This window comes from Bubalus kerabau, chromosome 1 (assembly GCF_029407905.1).
Source record: "Bubalus kerabau isolate K-KA32 ecotype Philippines breed swamp buffalo chromosome 1, PCC_UOA_SB_1v2, whole genome shotgun sequence".
Classification (NCBI taxonomy): Eukaryota; Metazoa; Chordata; class Mammalia; order Artiodactyla; family Bovidae; genus Bubalus; species Bubalus kerabau.
In genome coordinates, this window is record NC_073624.1 from 63,723,656 (window position 1) to 63,737,887 (window position 14,232).

A 14,232-nucleotide genomic window follows, 5' to 3' on the forward strand; every position below is an offset into this window, starting at 1 on the left:
CTCCACCAAGGCCAGTTCTTCTTTGGCCTCTTTTGTTAGCTGCCTAGGGCTGTTAGGGTCAGGGGATCCCTCTAAAATTTTAAATAGATTTTGTAAGGCATAGGTGGGGATGCCAACAGATGGCCGCAGCCAATTAATATCTCCTAGCAATTTTTGAAAATCATTCAGCATGCGTAGAGACTGCATAGAAATTTGAGTTTTTTGAGGTTTGATTTTAGATTCTTCCATAACATGTCCTAAATAATTAAAGGGTGCTTTCCATTGAATTTTATCTGGCGCAACAAGCAGGCCATGATTTTGAAGAGTAATAGTAACTTCATTGTATAACTGTTGCAAACAGAGTTCAGATTCCATAGAAAGAAGTATATCATCCATGTAATGAATTATAAATGCAGTAGGATACTTATCTCTAATGGGTTGTAATAAAACAGATATGAGATATTGGCAAATGGTAGGAGAGTTCATCGTTCCCTAAGGTAGCACTTTCCATTGAAATCTTTTAACAGGAGCCATGTGATTTATAGAAGGAACTGAAAAGCAAAACGTTTTCTATCTTTAGGGTGCAAAGGTATAGTAAAAAATCAGTCTTGTAAATCAATAATAACTACAGACCATCCTTTTGGCACCATAGAAGGGGAGGGCAATCCGGGTTGTAAGGGCCCCATAGGTAACATGGTATTATTAACATTTCTTAAATCTATCAACACTCGCCATTTTCCTGATTTCTTTTTTATTACAAAAACAGGGGAATTCCACGGGGAAAATGAAGGTTCTATGTGAGCTTTTTGTAATTGTTCATTTACTAATTGTGTAAGAGCTGCCAATTTTTCTTTAGTTAGGGGCCATTGAGGTGTCCATACTGGGGTATCAGATTCCCAATCGAGAGGCAGCAATATTAACTCAATGGCCCCCATTAAAAATATTCATTTTTTTATTTTTTTTATTTATTTATTTTTTTAATTTTTAAACTTTACAAAATTGTATTAGTTTTGCCAAATATCAAAATGAATCCGCCACAGGTATACATGTGTTCCCCATCCTGAACCCTCCTCCCTCCTCCCTCCCCATACCATCCCTCTGGGTCATCCCAGTGCACTAGCCCCAAGCATTTAAAGAAATTGTGGCTTTCGTTTGTTCAAGAAAATCCCGTCCCCATAAATTGATAGGGATATTAGTAATATATGGTTTAAGATAAGCTACAATTTGATCAGGGCCATACACTTGTAAATAGGATGCACTGACAAAAGTTTGTGTGGCATCAGCTTCACCCACTCCTAATAGTCTAGAAGGAGCCACAACCTTACTCCAATCAAGGGGCCATTCTGCAGCTCTAATGATTGAAATGTCAGCTCTGGTATCTAACATGCCTGTGAAATTTTTTCCCCATATGTGTAAAGTAAGCATGGGTTTCTGATGTTCTTTAATAAGGTGGATAGTGCAGCAATAAGGTTGGTACTGCCAAAGCCTCCCTACTGAACTTTATCAGATGCCTTCATTGGTTTGACATATGGCAAAAGTAATAATTGTGCAAAACCTTCCCCTTCTTGTAAGTATACATTTCCCATTTTCACAACATTTACCATAACATGTATTTCCCCTTCATAATCTTCATCCACAACACCAGTCAATACCACTAAACCTCTCATTGTGCAGCTACTACATCCCAAAATCAGTCCCACTGTCCCAGGTGGAACTGGGCCATAATATCCAGTGGGAATTTTGTGGGGGTTGTATAATTCTATTAGTTCCATATCATAAGGACTAGTTATATCAATGCAAGCACTCTTAGATGTAGCTGCTTGTAACGTCATAACTCTAGGTCCTCCTTTTGTAGTGGGGCTAGAGGACGGCCCCTTTATCAGTTTCCCTGTTGTTTTTGTTGTGCACCGGGGTTCAAAGTGTTTCCATCCTTATCAAATTTAAAATGACATTCATTCAGCCAATGGAACACCTTTTTACATCTTGGACATACTCCTGGGGGTCTCTTTTTATTAGAAGTAGTATTATTTTGTTTGGCCTGTGTTAGCATGCGACATTGTTTTTTCATATGGCCGGGCTTCCCACAGTTAAAACATTTAGCATGAGCAGCTTTCTGTACATTAAAGGTTTCCAATGTTGCCAATTTTGCTTTATGGGACATAGATCCGATGTCCCTACATGCTTTTAAATATTCCATAAGAGAGCCAATCTCTCGAATTGGCCTGAGCACGGATCGACATTCCTCATTAGCATTTTCAAAAACAAGTTGTTTTAAAATAATATTTTGTAAAGTCGCATCCTTAATGGATTTCTCAACTGCATCCTTTAATTTCCCTATAAATTGAGAATATTCCTCCTCATGTCCTTGAATAATCTTAACAAATGAACCATCAGAGTTAGCGCTATCAACCTTTGCCCACACCCTGCAGGCAGTTTCTTTAATGAAATGCAACATCTCAGGGGTAATATTAGCTAATTGTGCCATTACATCAACCATAGTCCCTGTTCCAGTCAGTACATCATAAGTTAAATTGGCAGGATTACCACGAGATTGCGGGTCAATCATCAGCTGTCGGGCCTCATCACTAACCCACATTTGCCACTGTAGTAATTGTTAAGGATTTAAAACCATCTTTGCTACTTGAAAAAAATCACATGGCATCCTATGGTCAGCTCATCCTCTGAGAAATTCTATACAGTAAGGAGAAGTAGGTCCATAAAGAGTACATGCTTTCTTAAAGTTAGACAACATGCTAAAATCTACACCGGCCCAAGAATTTTGACCCTGGACGGGTTGATCAAATTGTATTGGGAAAGCGAAAGCACAAGCAGGCATCTCCAGAGGAGGAGTGAAGCGGTTAGTAGGAGCAAGGTTAGCAACTGCAGTTACAGACGGAGCAGGAGGAAAAGCCTCAGATTTGGGCTGTCCGCTGAACGAAATGACTTCCACCTTAAGCGGTTTCAGTTTTGGCACATCCTTAATAGATACATCCTCAAGTTGTTTTTCCAGAGTTTGTGTTTGGTTGAGCATGACATTCTTGCATTTCAAAGCACCTTGCACGTCTTGTTCATTAAGCTCATATTCATGCAAAGACTGAACAGTCTCTACCTCCAAATCAACATTATGTCCTTCAATTTGTTCTATGGCAGCCCGTATGAGTGACCAGGTAGCCCACCATTGAGGAGGAATGCGAACTCCCTCCCGATATGCTGGCAAAACATTATTCTTAACCCTTTTCCATACATCAAGATCAAGCATCCCCTCCTCTGGGAACCATGGATTATGTTCCAATAGTATATGATAGGAGTCATTCAACTGATCTCTTGAAACATTAACACCGTTTTGTTTCAAAAAATGATGCATTATAGAAATGAAAGGAATCTTACTGCTATGTTGTCCCATCCTGCTTACCTCTTTCTGCAGGGGCTCGTCGCTTTGTTCAGCCTTCATTTCAAGTCCCTGTTCGTGGCGCCACTTGTTGGGGATTTTCTCCCTGGGACTTGGAAGCAACGAACCTGAAAGAAGGACACTCGGACAGTCTCTTACATGGACTGACAAGTTTATTTCTGTAGTCAAGCCTTTTTATAGAAGTAGGAACAAACAGCTTAGAGTATACAGCCAGCAGAGCACGTACGGGGTTAACACCTAATCAGTAAAAATATTTCAAGGACAGTGCACTCTAACTGACCCATGAGCTTATCCCATAACCCTTTTTCTCAAGCAACATCCTTAATATTTATTATTAAATCTTGGCGCCAGGCATAACCAAAGGCAGGAGACATTTTTCTGCTTGGGTACATCAAGCCGGGGTATTTCTGGCCCTTCGCCATTTTCCCAAGGACTTCCTCCAACCGGCTATTTTGTACTGGGCTTCCCAACACCAAAGAATTGATGCCTTTGAATTGTGGCATTGGAGAAGACTCTTGAGAGTCCCTTGGACAGCAAGACGATCAAATCAGTCAATCCTAAAGACATCAACCCTGAATATTCATTGGAAGGACTGATGCTGAAGCTGAAGCTTCAGTACTTTGACCACCCGAAGTGAAGAGATGAATCACTGGAAAAGAGTCTGATGCTGGGAAAGGTTGAGGGCAGGAGGAGAAGAGGTCAAGACAATGAGATTGTTGGATGGCATCACTGACTTGATGGACATCAAGTAGAGCAAACTCTGGGTGATGATGAAGGACAGGGAAGCCTGGCGTGCTGCAGTCCATGGGGGTCCCAAAGAGTCACAAACAAGTGAGTGACTGAACAACAACAGCCTTATTTCTGGTCCAACACTCAAATCCATACATGACTACAAAAAAAAATCATAGCTTTGACAATACAGACCTTTGCGTGCAAAGTTATGTCTTTGATTTTTAATACACTGTTTAGGTGTGTTATAGCTTTTCCTCCAAGGAGTAAGTGTCTTTCAATTTCAGGCAGCAGTAACCATCTGCAGTGATTTTGCAGCCCAAGAAAATAATATCTGACAATGCTTCCTTTTTTTATCCCTGTATTTACCATGAAGATTTTGGGACCAAATGCCATGATCTTATTTTCTTCAATGTTGAGTGTTTTCATTTTTTTCTTTTAATTAATTTATTTTTTATTGAAGGATAATTGCTTTACACAATATTGCTGTTTTCTGTCAAGCCTCAACATGAAGCACCCATCAGATCAGATCAGATCAGTCACTCAGTCGTGTCCGACTCTTTGCGACCCCATGAATCGCAGCACGCCAGGCCTCCCTGTCCATCACCAACTCCCGGAGTTCACTGAGACTCATGTCCATCGAGTCAGTGATGCCATCCAGCCATCTCATCCTCTGTCATCCCTTACTCCTCTTGCCCCCAATCCCTCCCAGCATCAGTCTTTTCCAGTGAGTCAACTCTTCGTATGAGGTGGCCAAAGTACTGGAGTTTCAGCTTTAGCATCATTTCTTCCAAAGAAATCCCAGGGCTGATCTCCTTCAGAATGTACTGGTTGGATCTCCTTTCAGTCCAAGGGACTCTCAAGAGTCTTCTCCAACACCACAGTTCAAAAGCAGCAATTCTTAGGCGCTCTTCACAGTCCAACTCTCACATCCATACATGACCACAGGAAAAACCATAGCCTTGACTAGACGAACATTTGTTGGCAAAGTAATGTCTCTGCTTTTGAATATGCTATCTAGGTTGGTCATAACTTTCCTTCCAAGGAGTAAGCGTCTTTTAATTTCATGGCTGCAGTCACCATCTGCAGTGATTTTGGAGCTCAGAAAAATAAAATCTGACACTGTTTCCACTGTTTCCCCATCTATTTCCCATGAAGTGGTGGGACCGGATGCCATGATCTTCATGTTCTGAATGTTGAGCTTTAAGCCAACTTTTTCACTCACCACTTTCACTTTCATCAAGAGGCTTTTGAGTTCCTCTTCACTTTCTGCCATAAGGGTGGTGTCATCTGCATATCTGAGGTGACTGATATTTCTCCCGGCAATCTTGATTCCAGCTTGTGTCTCTTCCAGTCCAGCGTTTCTCATGATGTACTCAGCATATAAGTTAAATAAACAGGGTGACAATATACAGCACCCATAGGTATACATATATCTCCTCCCTTTTGAACCTCCCTCCCATCTCCCTTCCCATCCCACCCCTCTAGGTTGATACAGATCCCCTGTTTGAGTTTCCTGAGCCATACAGCAAATTCGGTTGGCTATCTATTTTACATATAGTAATGTAAGTTTCCATGTTATTATTTCCATATATCTCACCCTCTCCTCCCCCTTCCCCATGTCCATAAGTCTATTCTCTATGTCTGTTTCTCCATTGTTGCCCTGTAAGTAAATTCTGCAGTACTATTTTTCTAGATTCTATATATATGTGTTAGAATATGATATTTATCTTTCTCTTTTTCACTCACTTCACTCTGTATAATAGGGTAGGTTCATCCACTCAAAGAACTGACTCAAATGTGTTCCTTTTTATGGCTGAGTAATATTCCATTGTCTATATATACCACCACTTCTTTATCCATTTATCTGTCAGTGGGCATCTACATTGCTTCTATATTCTAGATATTGTAAATAGTGTTGCAATGACCAATCAGATACACGTGTCTTTTTCAATTTTGGTTTTCTCAGGTTATATGCCTAGGAGGGGGATTGCTTGATCATATCCATAGTGGCTGTATCAAGTTTTAAGCTAGCTTTTTCACTCTCCTGTTTCACCCTCAACAAGAGGCTCTTTAGTTCACTTCCTGCCACTAGAGTGATATCATCTGCATATCTGAGGTTGTTGATATTTGTCCAAGAAATCTTGATTCCAGGTTATGATTCATCCAGCCCAACATTTCACATGATGTACTACTCTTCATGCAAATTAAAAAAAACAGGAGGACAATACAACCTTGTTATACTATTTTTCAATTTTGAACCAGTCACTTATTCCATGTTCAATTCTAACAATTGCTTCTTGACCACATATAGATTTCTCAGGAGATAAGTAAGGTAGTCTGGTATTCCCATGTCTTTAAGAATTTTCCCCAGTATGTTGTAATCCACAGAGTCAAAGGATTTAGCATAGTCAATAAAGCAGAAGTACATATATTTATGGAATTCCCTTCTGTTTCTAACATCCAACAGATATTGGCAATTTGATCTGCTTTCTCTATCTTTTCTAAATTCAGCTTGCACATATGAAAGTTCTCATTTTTCATACTGCTGAAGTCTAGCTTGAAGGATTTTGAGCAAAACTTTGCTAGCATGTGTAATGAGTGAAATTATATGGAAGCTTGGCGTTCTTTGGCATTGCTCTTCTTTGGAACTGGAATGAAAAAGGACCTTTTCCAGTCCTATGGCCACTACTGAGTTTTCCAAATTTTCTGACATATTGAGTGTAGCCCTTTAACAGTGCCATCATTTTAAGATTTGTAATAGCTCAACAGCAATTCCATCACTTCTACTAGATTAGTTCATACTAATAATTCCTAAGGCCCACTTGACTTCACACTCCAGGATGTCTGGCTCTAGGTGAGTGACCACACTTTCATGGTTATTTTAAGACATCATTAAGGCATTTTTTGTGTATTTCTTCCATGTATTTTTGCCACCTCTTCTTAATCTCTCCTGCTTTGGTAAGGTCCTTAACATTTCAGTCCTTTATCATGTCCATCCTTGCTTGAAATATTCCCTTGATTTCTCGAATTTTCTTGAAGAGATCTCTATTCATCCTCATTCTTGTATTTTCCTCTACTTCTCTTCATTGTTCATTTACGGAGGTCTTCTTTTCTTTCTTTGCTTTTCTCTGGAACTCTGCATTCAGCTGGGTATATCTTTTCTTTTCTCCCTTGCTTTTTATTTTTCTTTTTTTCTCAGCTATTTGCAAAGCCTCCTCACACAACCACTCTCCTTCTGCATTTTTTTCCTTTGAGATGGTTTTGGTCACTGACTTCTACACTATATTAGGAATCTCTGTCCAAGTTCTTCAGGCACTCTATCAGATCTAAGTCCTTGAATCTAAGGGATTAGAATGAAAAGATGTTAGGCATCACTGTCCTTAGATAATTGCAAACTATATCAATAATGAGCTATATTTATGCACATATTATGACTCAACTGTTAAACATTAACAACACCAATTGCTAGAGATAATGCAGGTAACAGGAAGTCTGATATTTTCATTCACTGTGAATGCTAACACAAAATGATATAGTCACTTTAGGAGACATTTCTCAGTTTCTTAAAAAAACCAACACAATATTGTAAAGCAATTATTTCCAATTAAAACTAAAAAATAAATAAATAAAGATATGGGGCGTTTCTAAGTTACCTGGTGGCCCAGTGGTTAAGATTTTGGGCTTTCACTGCCATGGCCTAGGTTCAGTCCCCAGGGGGAACTGATATCCTAAAACCCAAGTGTCAAAAAGAATAAAAGAATCTAAGTATGATCTTCCACATAATCCCACATTTGCAGTTCCAGATACTTACCCAGTTGATTTGAAAACTGAAGTCTACACAAAAACTGAATTCAAATAGTTCTTAGAAGCTTTATTTATAATCACCAAAAACTAGAAGTATTCAAGATGCTCCTACATAGGAAAATGGATGAAAAAAAAAAAAGTGGTTCATCTGTATATTCAATGAAAGAAAGTAATAGCTATCAAACTGTGAAAAGACATGGATGAACCATAAATCAACATTTCTAATTGAATGAAACCAGTTTGAAAAGGCAACATACTGTATGATTTCAGTTATATGATATTCTAGAAAAACCAAAACAATACATGATGTTAAAAGATCAATGGCTGTCAGGGATTGTTGAGAAATAGAGGATTACATAGGTGACATGAATGGGGACTTTAAGGCAAAGAAACTATTTTGTTTAATATTGTAATGATGAATTTGTGGTCCTATGCATTTGTCAAAATTCATAGAAAATTACATTCCAAAGAGTAAACCTTGGGCTTCCCTGGTGGTCCAGTGTTTAACAATCCAACTGCCAATGTAGAGAACACCTATTTGATGCTGGTCTAAAAGGATCCACATGCCGTGAAGCAACTAAGCTCATGCATCACAACTACTGAGCCCACGCCCTAGAGCCTGTCCTTCACAAAAGAGGCTACTGCAATGAGGAGCCTGTGCACACAACTAAGAGAGTAATTCTCTCTCATCACAACTAGAGAAAGCCCTCCTGCAGAAATGAAGACTCAGTGTAACCAAAAAGGTTTTTTAGAAAGGGGAGGGGGTAGTAAACCTTAATTTTCACAAATGTTTAAAAAAATCACTTAAGATGTTGGGGGATCACTGACTGGAATGCATAATATGACTCCCAAAACAACTGTATCTTAAATGTTTGCAATAATCACACTGAAGGGAGTAGGGTTGAAAGTTGCTGACCTAAGTAGCTTCAAAATGATTGAAATTTGTAAGACTAAAAATAAATAAATAAATAAAAATAAAATAAAAACAAAGAAAAGGTACATAAGTTCTACAATCTAGTTAATAAAGGATTTACCCATCACTGTATAGGTCAGTAATTTTGATAATGTTATATAAGTAGACAAGTATTGAAGATTTAAGTAAATGGATAGTGGGTGCCAGGAATCTTACTTTTGCAGTGGGAGCTTACAGAGAAGACGACCTGAAGTTAGTATAATGTATCTGGTAATGAAGATAACAGTATAGATTCATTTTTGGTTTAGTATAAATCCAGAAGGTAGCATAAAGATTATACATACATATTGATACACAGGTTCACAGTCTCATATGTTTTTCCTGGTTCTGTCCTGTTAGAGGACCTGAAATCAATGGCACATGACAGCAATGAACACACCCAGGGCTGAGATCCTGGTTCCTATGGCAACTCACTCCAGTATTCTTGCCTGGAGAATTCCATGGACAGAGGAACCTGGTGAGCTACAGTCATAGGGTCACAGAGAGCCAGACAGGACTGATTAACTAACACTTTAATCCTAAAGAATCCAGGCATCATTGAATAAATAACTGGGGGCTGTTGTAAGGAATATACATGATGATCCTGAAGCATCTTATAATTCCAGAAAATAAAGAAGGACTTTTTTTTTTTTTTTTAAGCACCTTAATAGCAGTAGGTCAAAAAAGCAGCAGCCCATTGAAAGGGCTCCCACTGGCCAAAGCTGAGAAAAAATCTAGCAACAAGATAAATTAGCAATGGTTATAATTCAAGGTATAAAATAAATATCCATGAACTCACACTGATCTAAGAAAAAATTGAAAAAAATTAACATATGAGACCAATACATTAATTACCCATGTAAAGGAATCTAGAATAACTTTATACAAAACATTTGAACAGTGCATTGAGTCTCCTGGTTGCCCTTTCCTCTTGCTATTTGCTGCTTCTTCACAAGTTTACATTAATTGAAATATAATACCTCAGCAGACATTTATACCAAGCAAAAATAAAACAACACTGACAATACAAAATCCAAAATTTCAAAGATTGCTACTTCCTAGCTGTTTCTTTTTGCAGTTGTCCTCTGACATTTAATGTTTTTTAAAAATTACTTCCCAAAGACACCTAATTAAAATTATTCAACTAAATTTAGGTTGAACTAATAAGCACCATCTCTCTCCAGAGGGTTTTGAATTCTGTTTCACTGCAACAATCCCCTGTGGCTATTTTGAGGAGTTAAAAAAACAAAACAGGTAAAAACGAGTCTGTTTGTTTTGGAAACAGTAGTTAGACATTCTAGTCTTCACCCCTGGAAGGTAAACAAGTGAAAACAAAAATTATAAACCATCCTTCTTTCACCAAGGTTCAGTTCAGTTCAGTCGCTCAGTCGTGTCCGACTTTTTGCTACCCCATGAATTGCAGCACGCCAGGCCTACCTGTCCATCACCAACTCCTGGAATTCACTCAGACTCGCGTCCATCGAGTCAGTGATGCCATCCAGCCATCTCATCGTCTGTCGTCCTCTTCTCTTGCTGCCCCCAATCCCTCCCATCATCAGAGTCTTTTCCAATGAGTCAACTCTTCACCAAGGTTACTGAGAGCCAAGTAAGATATTATATTGCTAGATTTTCCTGGCATCTAAGGTTAGGCCACTGCTACTTTTATGAAAATTTTGGGAAATGAGGTACTAAATGCCTGGCCTTAGATGGTGAAATGTGGAATAGTTCCAAGTGCATTTTTTTTCTCACAAGTTTCTACTGATACACCATGCATTACATCTCTTTTCCAGAGCTTCTATTTTTTGATTCTCACTCAGAAAGTTTGAGCTCTCTCCTTAGGAACTATGAGCTTCACTTTATTAACCAGAAAAGTACATAACTTTATCACCTTTATTTGCCTGTTTTATGAAAGTAACTACTGCACTAATCAAACTTGCTTCTTTTCCTTTCCCTTTTTCTGTTATCTTTTAGTTCTTTGAGTCTGACCCACATTTCAGGAAAGCTTGGTCTCTGGTTGGTTCTACTGCACAACCATTTAAACACTTAGGACAAAGTTTCATTGGGTTGCTACCCTCTCCCATCTCCAGCACTTCTAACTGTCTTCCTAAATAACAAGCTAGTATCAGAGACACTGTTACTCAATAAAAAATCTTGCAATACTATCTGAGTCTCAGCCTTTCAGACTCAAAATAAATTGACTACGTGGGACTGCCACGGAGCCTCTGCCACTGTGTCACCAACCCTTTCCTGAGGGACCTCTTGAACTCTTTGCTTGTCTTCTGGCTATAACACCTACCAGCAACTGGGATTAAGTCACTTTTCTGTTAGGACCTTGTCAATTTTAGTAATAAATTTTCTACTGGATTTATCCTTCAATATGTCCATCTCACACTACACAGCCAGAATCATATTGCTAAATTCCACCTACACGCTATATAAGTATGTTTGCATAGAAAAATCAAAGGCAGAAACAAGTTGGAAAGTCTTTGAAATACTCCATAAGTAAAGATTCCACACTGACACTCAAAGTAAAGCAACAGATTACTTGGGTTTGAACAGTCAAATTGCTTCCACATGGGATCATATCATTGTAAGTATATTTTTCTTATTGCACCTCATTTATTTTTCTTATTTTCTAATGAATTTGTACTTAGATCAATTAACTTTGCTTGTAAGAATCCCTTCTAAAAAGTAATAGATTTTTATTTAACTCAAAAGAAAAACTTTAACTTCTCAGCTTATCTAGGAGTATATGCATATTAATTTTTATGTCTCTGATCCTTTTGTTAAGTTATTAATTTTTCTATGTAGGTAAGAATGACATTAAAGATTTAATCATGTGGAAAATAACTCTCTAAAAAGACAAATTTCAAAATATTTTATTTTCAGAAAAATGGTGATTGAGGATTAGAATATTTTATAATGTTCTACCTAAATTTTTATACATATGATCAAACTCTGAAAAGAAACTGAAACACATGTGATAGGTATATTTTTCTTATACAAATATGATTATTAGTCCTATCAAGTGACTCACTCAATATGAAAAGGCTGGTGATCTAGAAGATGTAAGTTTTCTTCTCACGGCTTAGATATATTTTCAAAATTCAGTAAAATTCGGTGTCTAATTTACTTCTCCATTATTTATATACATATATATGGGCTTCCCTGGTAGCTCAGCTGGTAAGGATCCACCTGCAATGCAGGAGACTCCAGTTCACTTTCTGGGTCAGGAAGTTCCCCAGGAGAAGGGATAGGCTACCCACTCCATATTCTTGGACTTCCCTGGGGTTCAGAGAGTAAAGAATCCACTTGCAATGTAGGAGACCTGGGTGCAATCCCTGGGTTGGGAAGATCCCCTGGAGGAGGGCATGGCAACCGACTCCAATATTCTTGTCAGGAGAATCTCCATGGACAGAGGCTCCTGGTGGTCTATATTAGTCCATGGGGTCACAAAGAGTGGGACATGACTGAATGACAAAGCACACACACATGCACACATTTCTTAAACCAGAAGTGATTTTTTTAAAAAGGTAAAATCTGTAAAACTGTACTCACTAAATCTTGCTTCTTTTTGCATTTATAGACTTGGAATAAGTCAGTAATAAGAAATGAAAAATCTCACCTCTGTGAAAGAGTTCATTCTTCTGGGATTAACAGATGATCCAGAGCTAAATGCTTTGATTTTTCTATTTCTATTTTGCACATACATACTGAGTATAAGTGGAAACATGACAATTATCACCCTTACTCTGGTAGACTCACACCTCAAAACACCCATGTATTTCTTCCTTAGGAATTTCTCCTTCCTAGAAATCTCATTCACAACAGTTTGTATTCCTAGATTTCTGGTAAGCATTGTAACAAGGGATATGACCATTTCCTATAATTCTTGCGTGACTCAAGTGTTTTTCTTCATACTCCTTGGTTCAACGGAATTTTTCCTTTTGACTGTCATGTCCTATGATCGTTATGTGGCTATCTGTAAGCCATTGCATTACACAACAATAATGAATAGCAGAATCTGCAACCAGCTTGTCATTAGTTCTTGGCTGGTTGGGTTTCTCATTATCTTCCCACCTGTGATCATGGGACTTCAATTGGATTTCTGTGATTCCAACATCATTGACCACTTCACCTGTGACTCTTCCCCCATGCTGCTGATCTCCTGCACAGACACAGCCTTCCTAGAGCTCATGGCATTTTTCCTGGCAGTATTCACACTCATGGTAACCCTAACATTAGTGATTCTTTCCTATGTATTCATCCTTAAAACAATTTTGAGGATCCCCTCTGCTGAGCAAAGGAAAAAGGCATTTTCCACTTGTTCCTCACACATGATTGTTGTCTCCATTTCTTATGGAAGTTGCATTTTCATGTATGTCAAAACTTCAGCCAAAGAAGGAGTGGCTTTAACCAAGGGTATAGCAGTACTTAATACCTCTGTTGCCCCAATGCTAAATCCTTTCATTTACTCCTTAAGGAACCAGCAGGTAAAGCAGTCCTTTAAGAACTTGGTCAAGAAATGCTTCTCAAGTAAATTTTAATTGTAAAGAAATGCATGACCTGAACTTTAAATGGAATCTTATAACACAATTATTTATATTCTTATATTTCTGCATCCACTACTATATTCAACTTTTGTCTCCTTCAGGTTTTAGTCTCCATCTATTCCATTTTGATCTCAATTGATTCACAATCTTCTTTATATTTACATGCCCTGAAAATTTTCTGTGCACGAGTGATCTGATGTCACATAAACTGGAATGACAGTGAATAAAAATTCCAAAATTTAGACTTGACAATCACTGAAGAGCTTTCCCTTTGGGCATCAATCAAGAGCTAAATACAAGTTATCATCAAGCAACTCTAAAAAATGATTTCTCCCATTACAGCAGCACAGAGTATTAAAACAACGTTTCTGTGAGGATAAAGTCTCCTCCATCTAGTGTGTTTCTATTTATCTTTGTATCTCCTATGTTTTTTACATTATGTATGCTGATCTATTCTATTTGGGACACAGACATTATAACTTCATTGTGAAGTCCATACTTTAGTATTTAATATGCTTTTTGGACTAAATTTCAAAGTTACTACAAATATGGAGTTGATATTTCTGTAAGACTCCAATACCTCAAAATGAATCATCTTTAACTAACAACACGGGTGATTGATCCATAGCCCATTATTTTCTTTTAATTTGCTAATGGTTAGTCTGGAGCTCATCAAATACTCCAACGGAAATATCCTGACATGCCTTTTTCTGCCTAAAATCTGATAGCATCTCTTTGACTTTTTAGACAATTTAAACATATGTTTCACCCAGATTCATGTTGATGTATGGCAAAACCAATAC

At 38.0% G+C, this 14,232-nt stretch overlaps 1 protein-coding gene across 1 annotated transcript; it reads left to right on the forward strand.

The window, feature by feature from the left end:
* Positions 1 to 12,487: 12,487 nt before the first annotated feature.
* On the forward strand, positions 12,488 to 13,423 carry LOC129641567 (olfactory receptor 6C65-like). Its single transcript, XM_055566247.1, has one exon. The coding sequence runs from the start codon at positions 12,488 to 12,490 to the stop codon at positions 13,421 to 13,423; it is 936 nt and encodes a 311-aa protein (XP_055422222.1).
* The last annotated feature ends 809 nt before the right edge of the window (positions 13,424 to 14,232 follow it).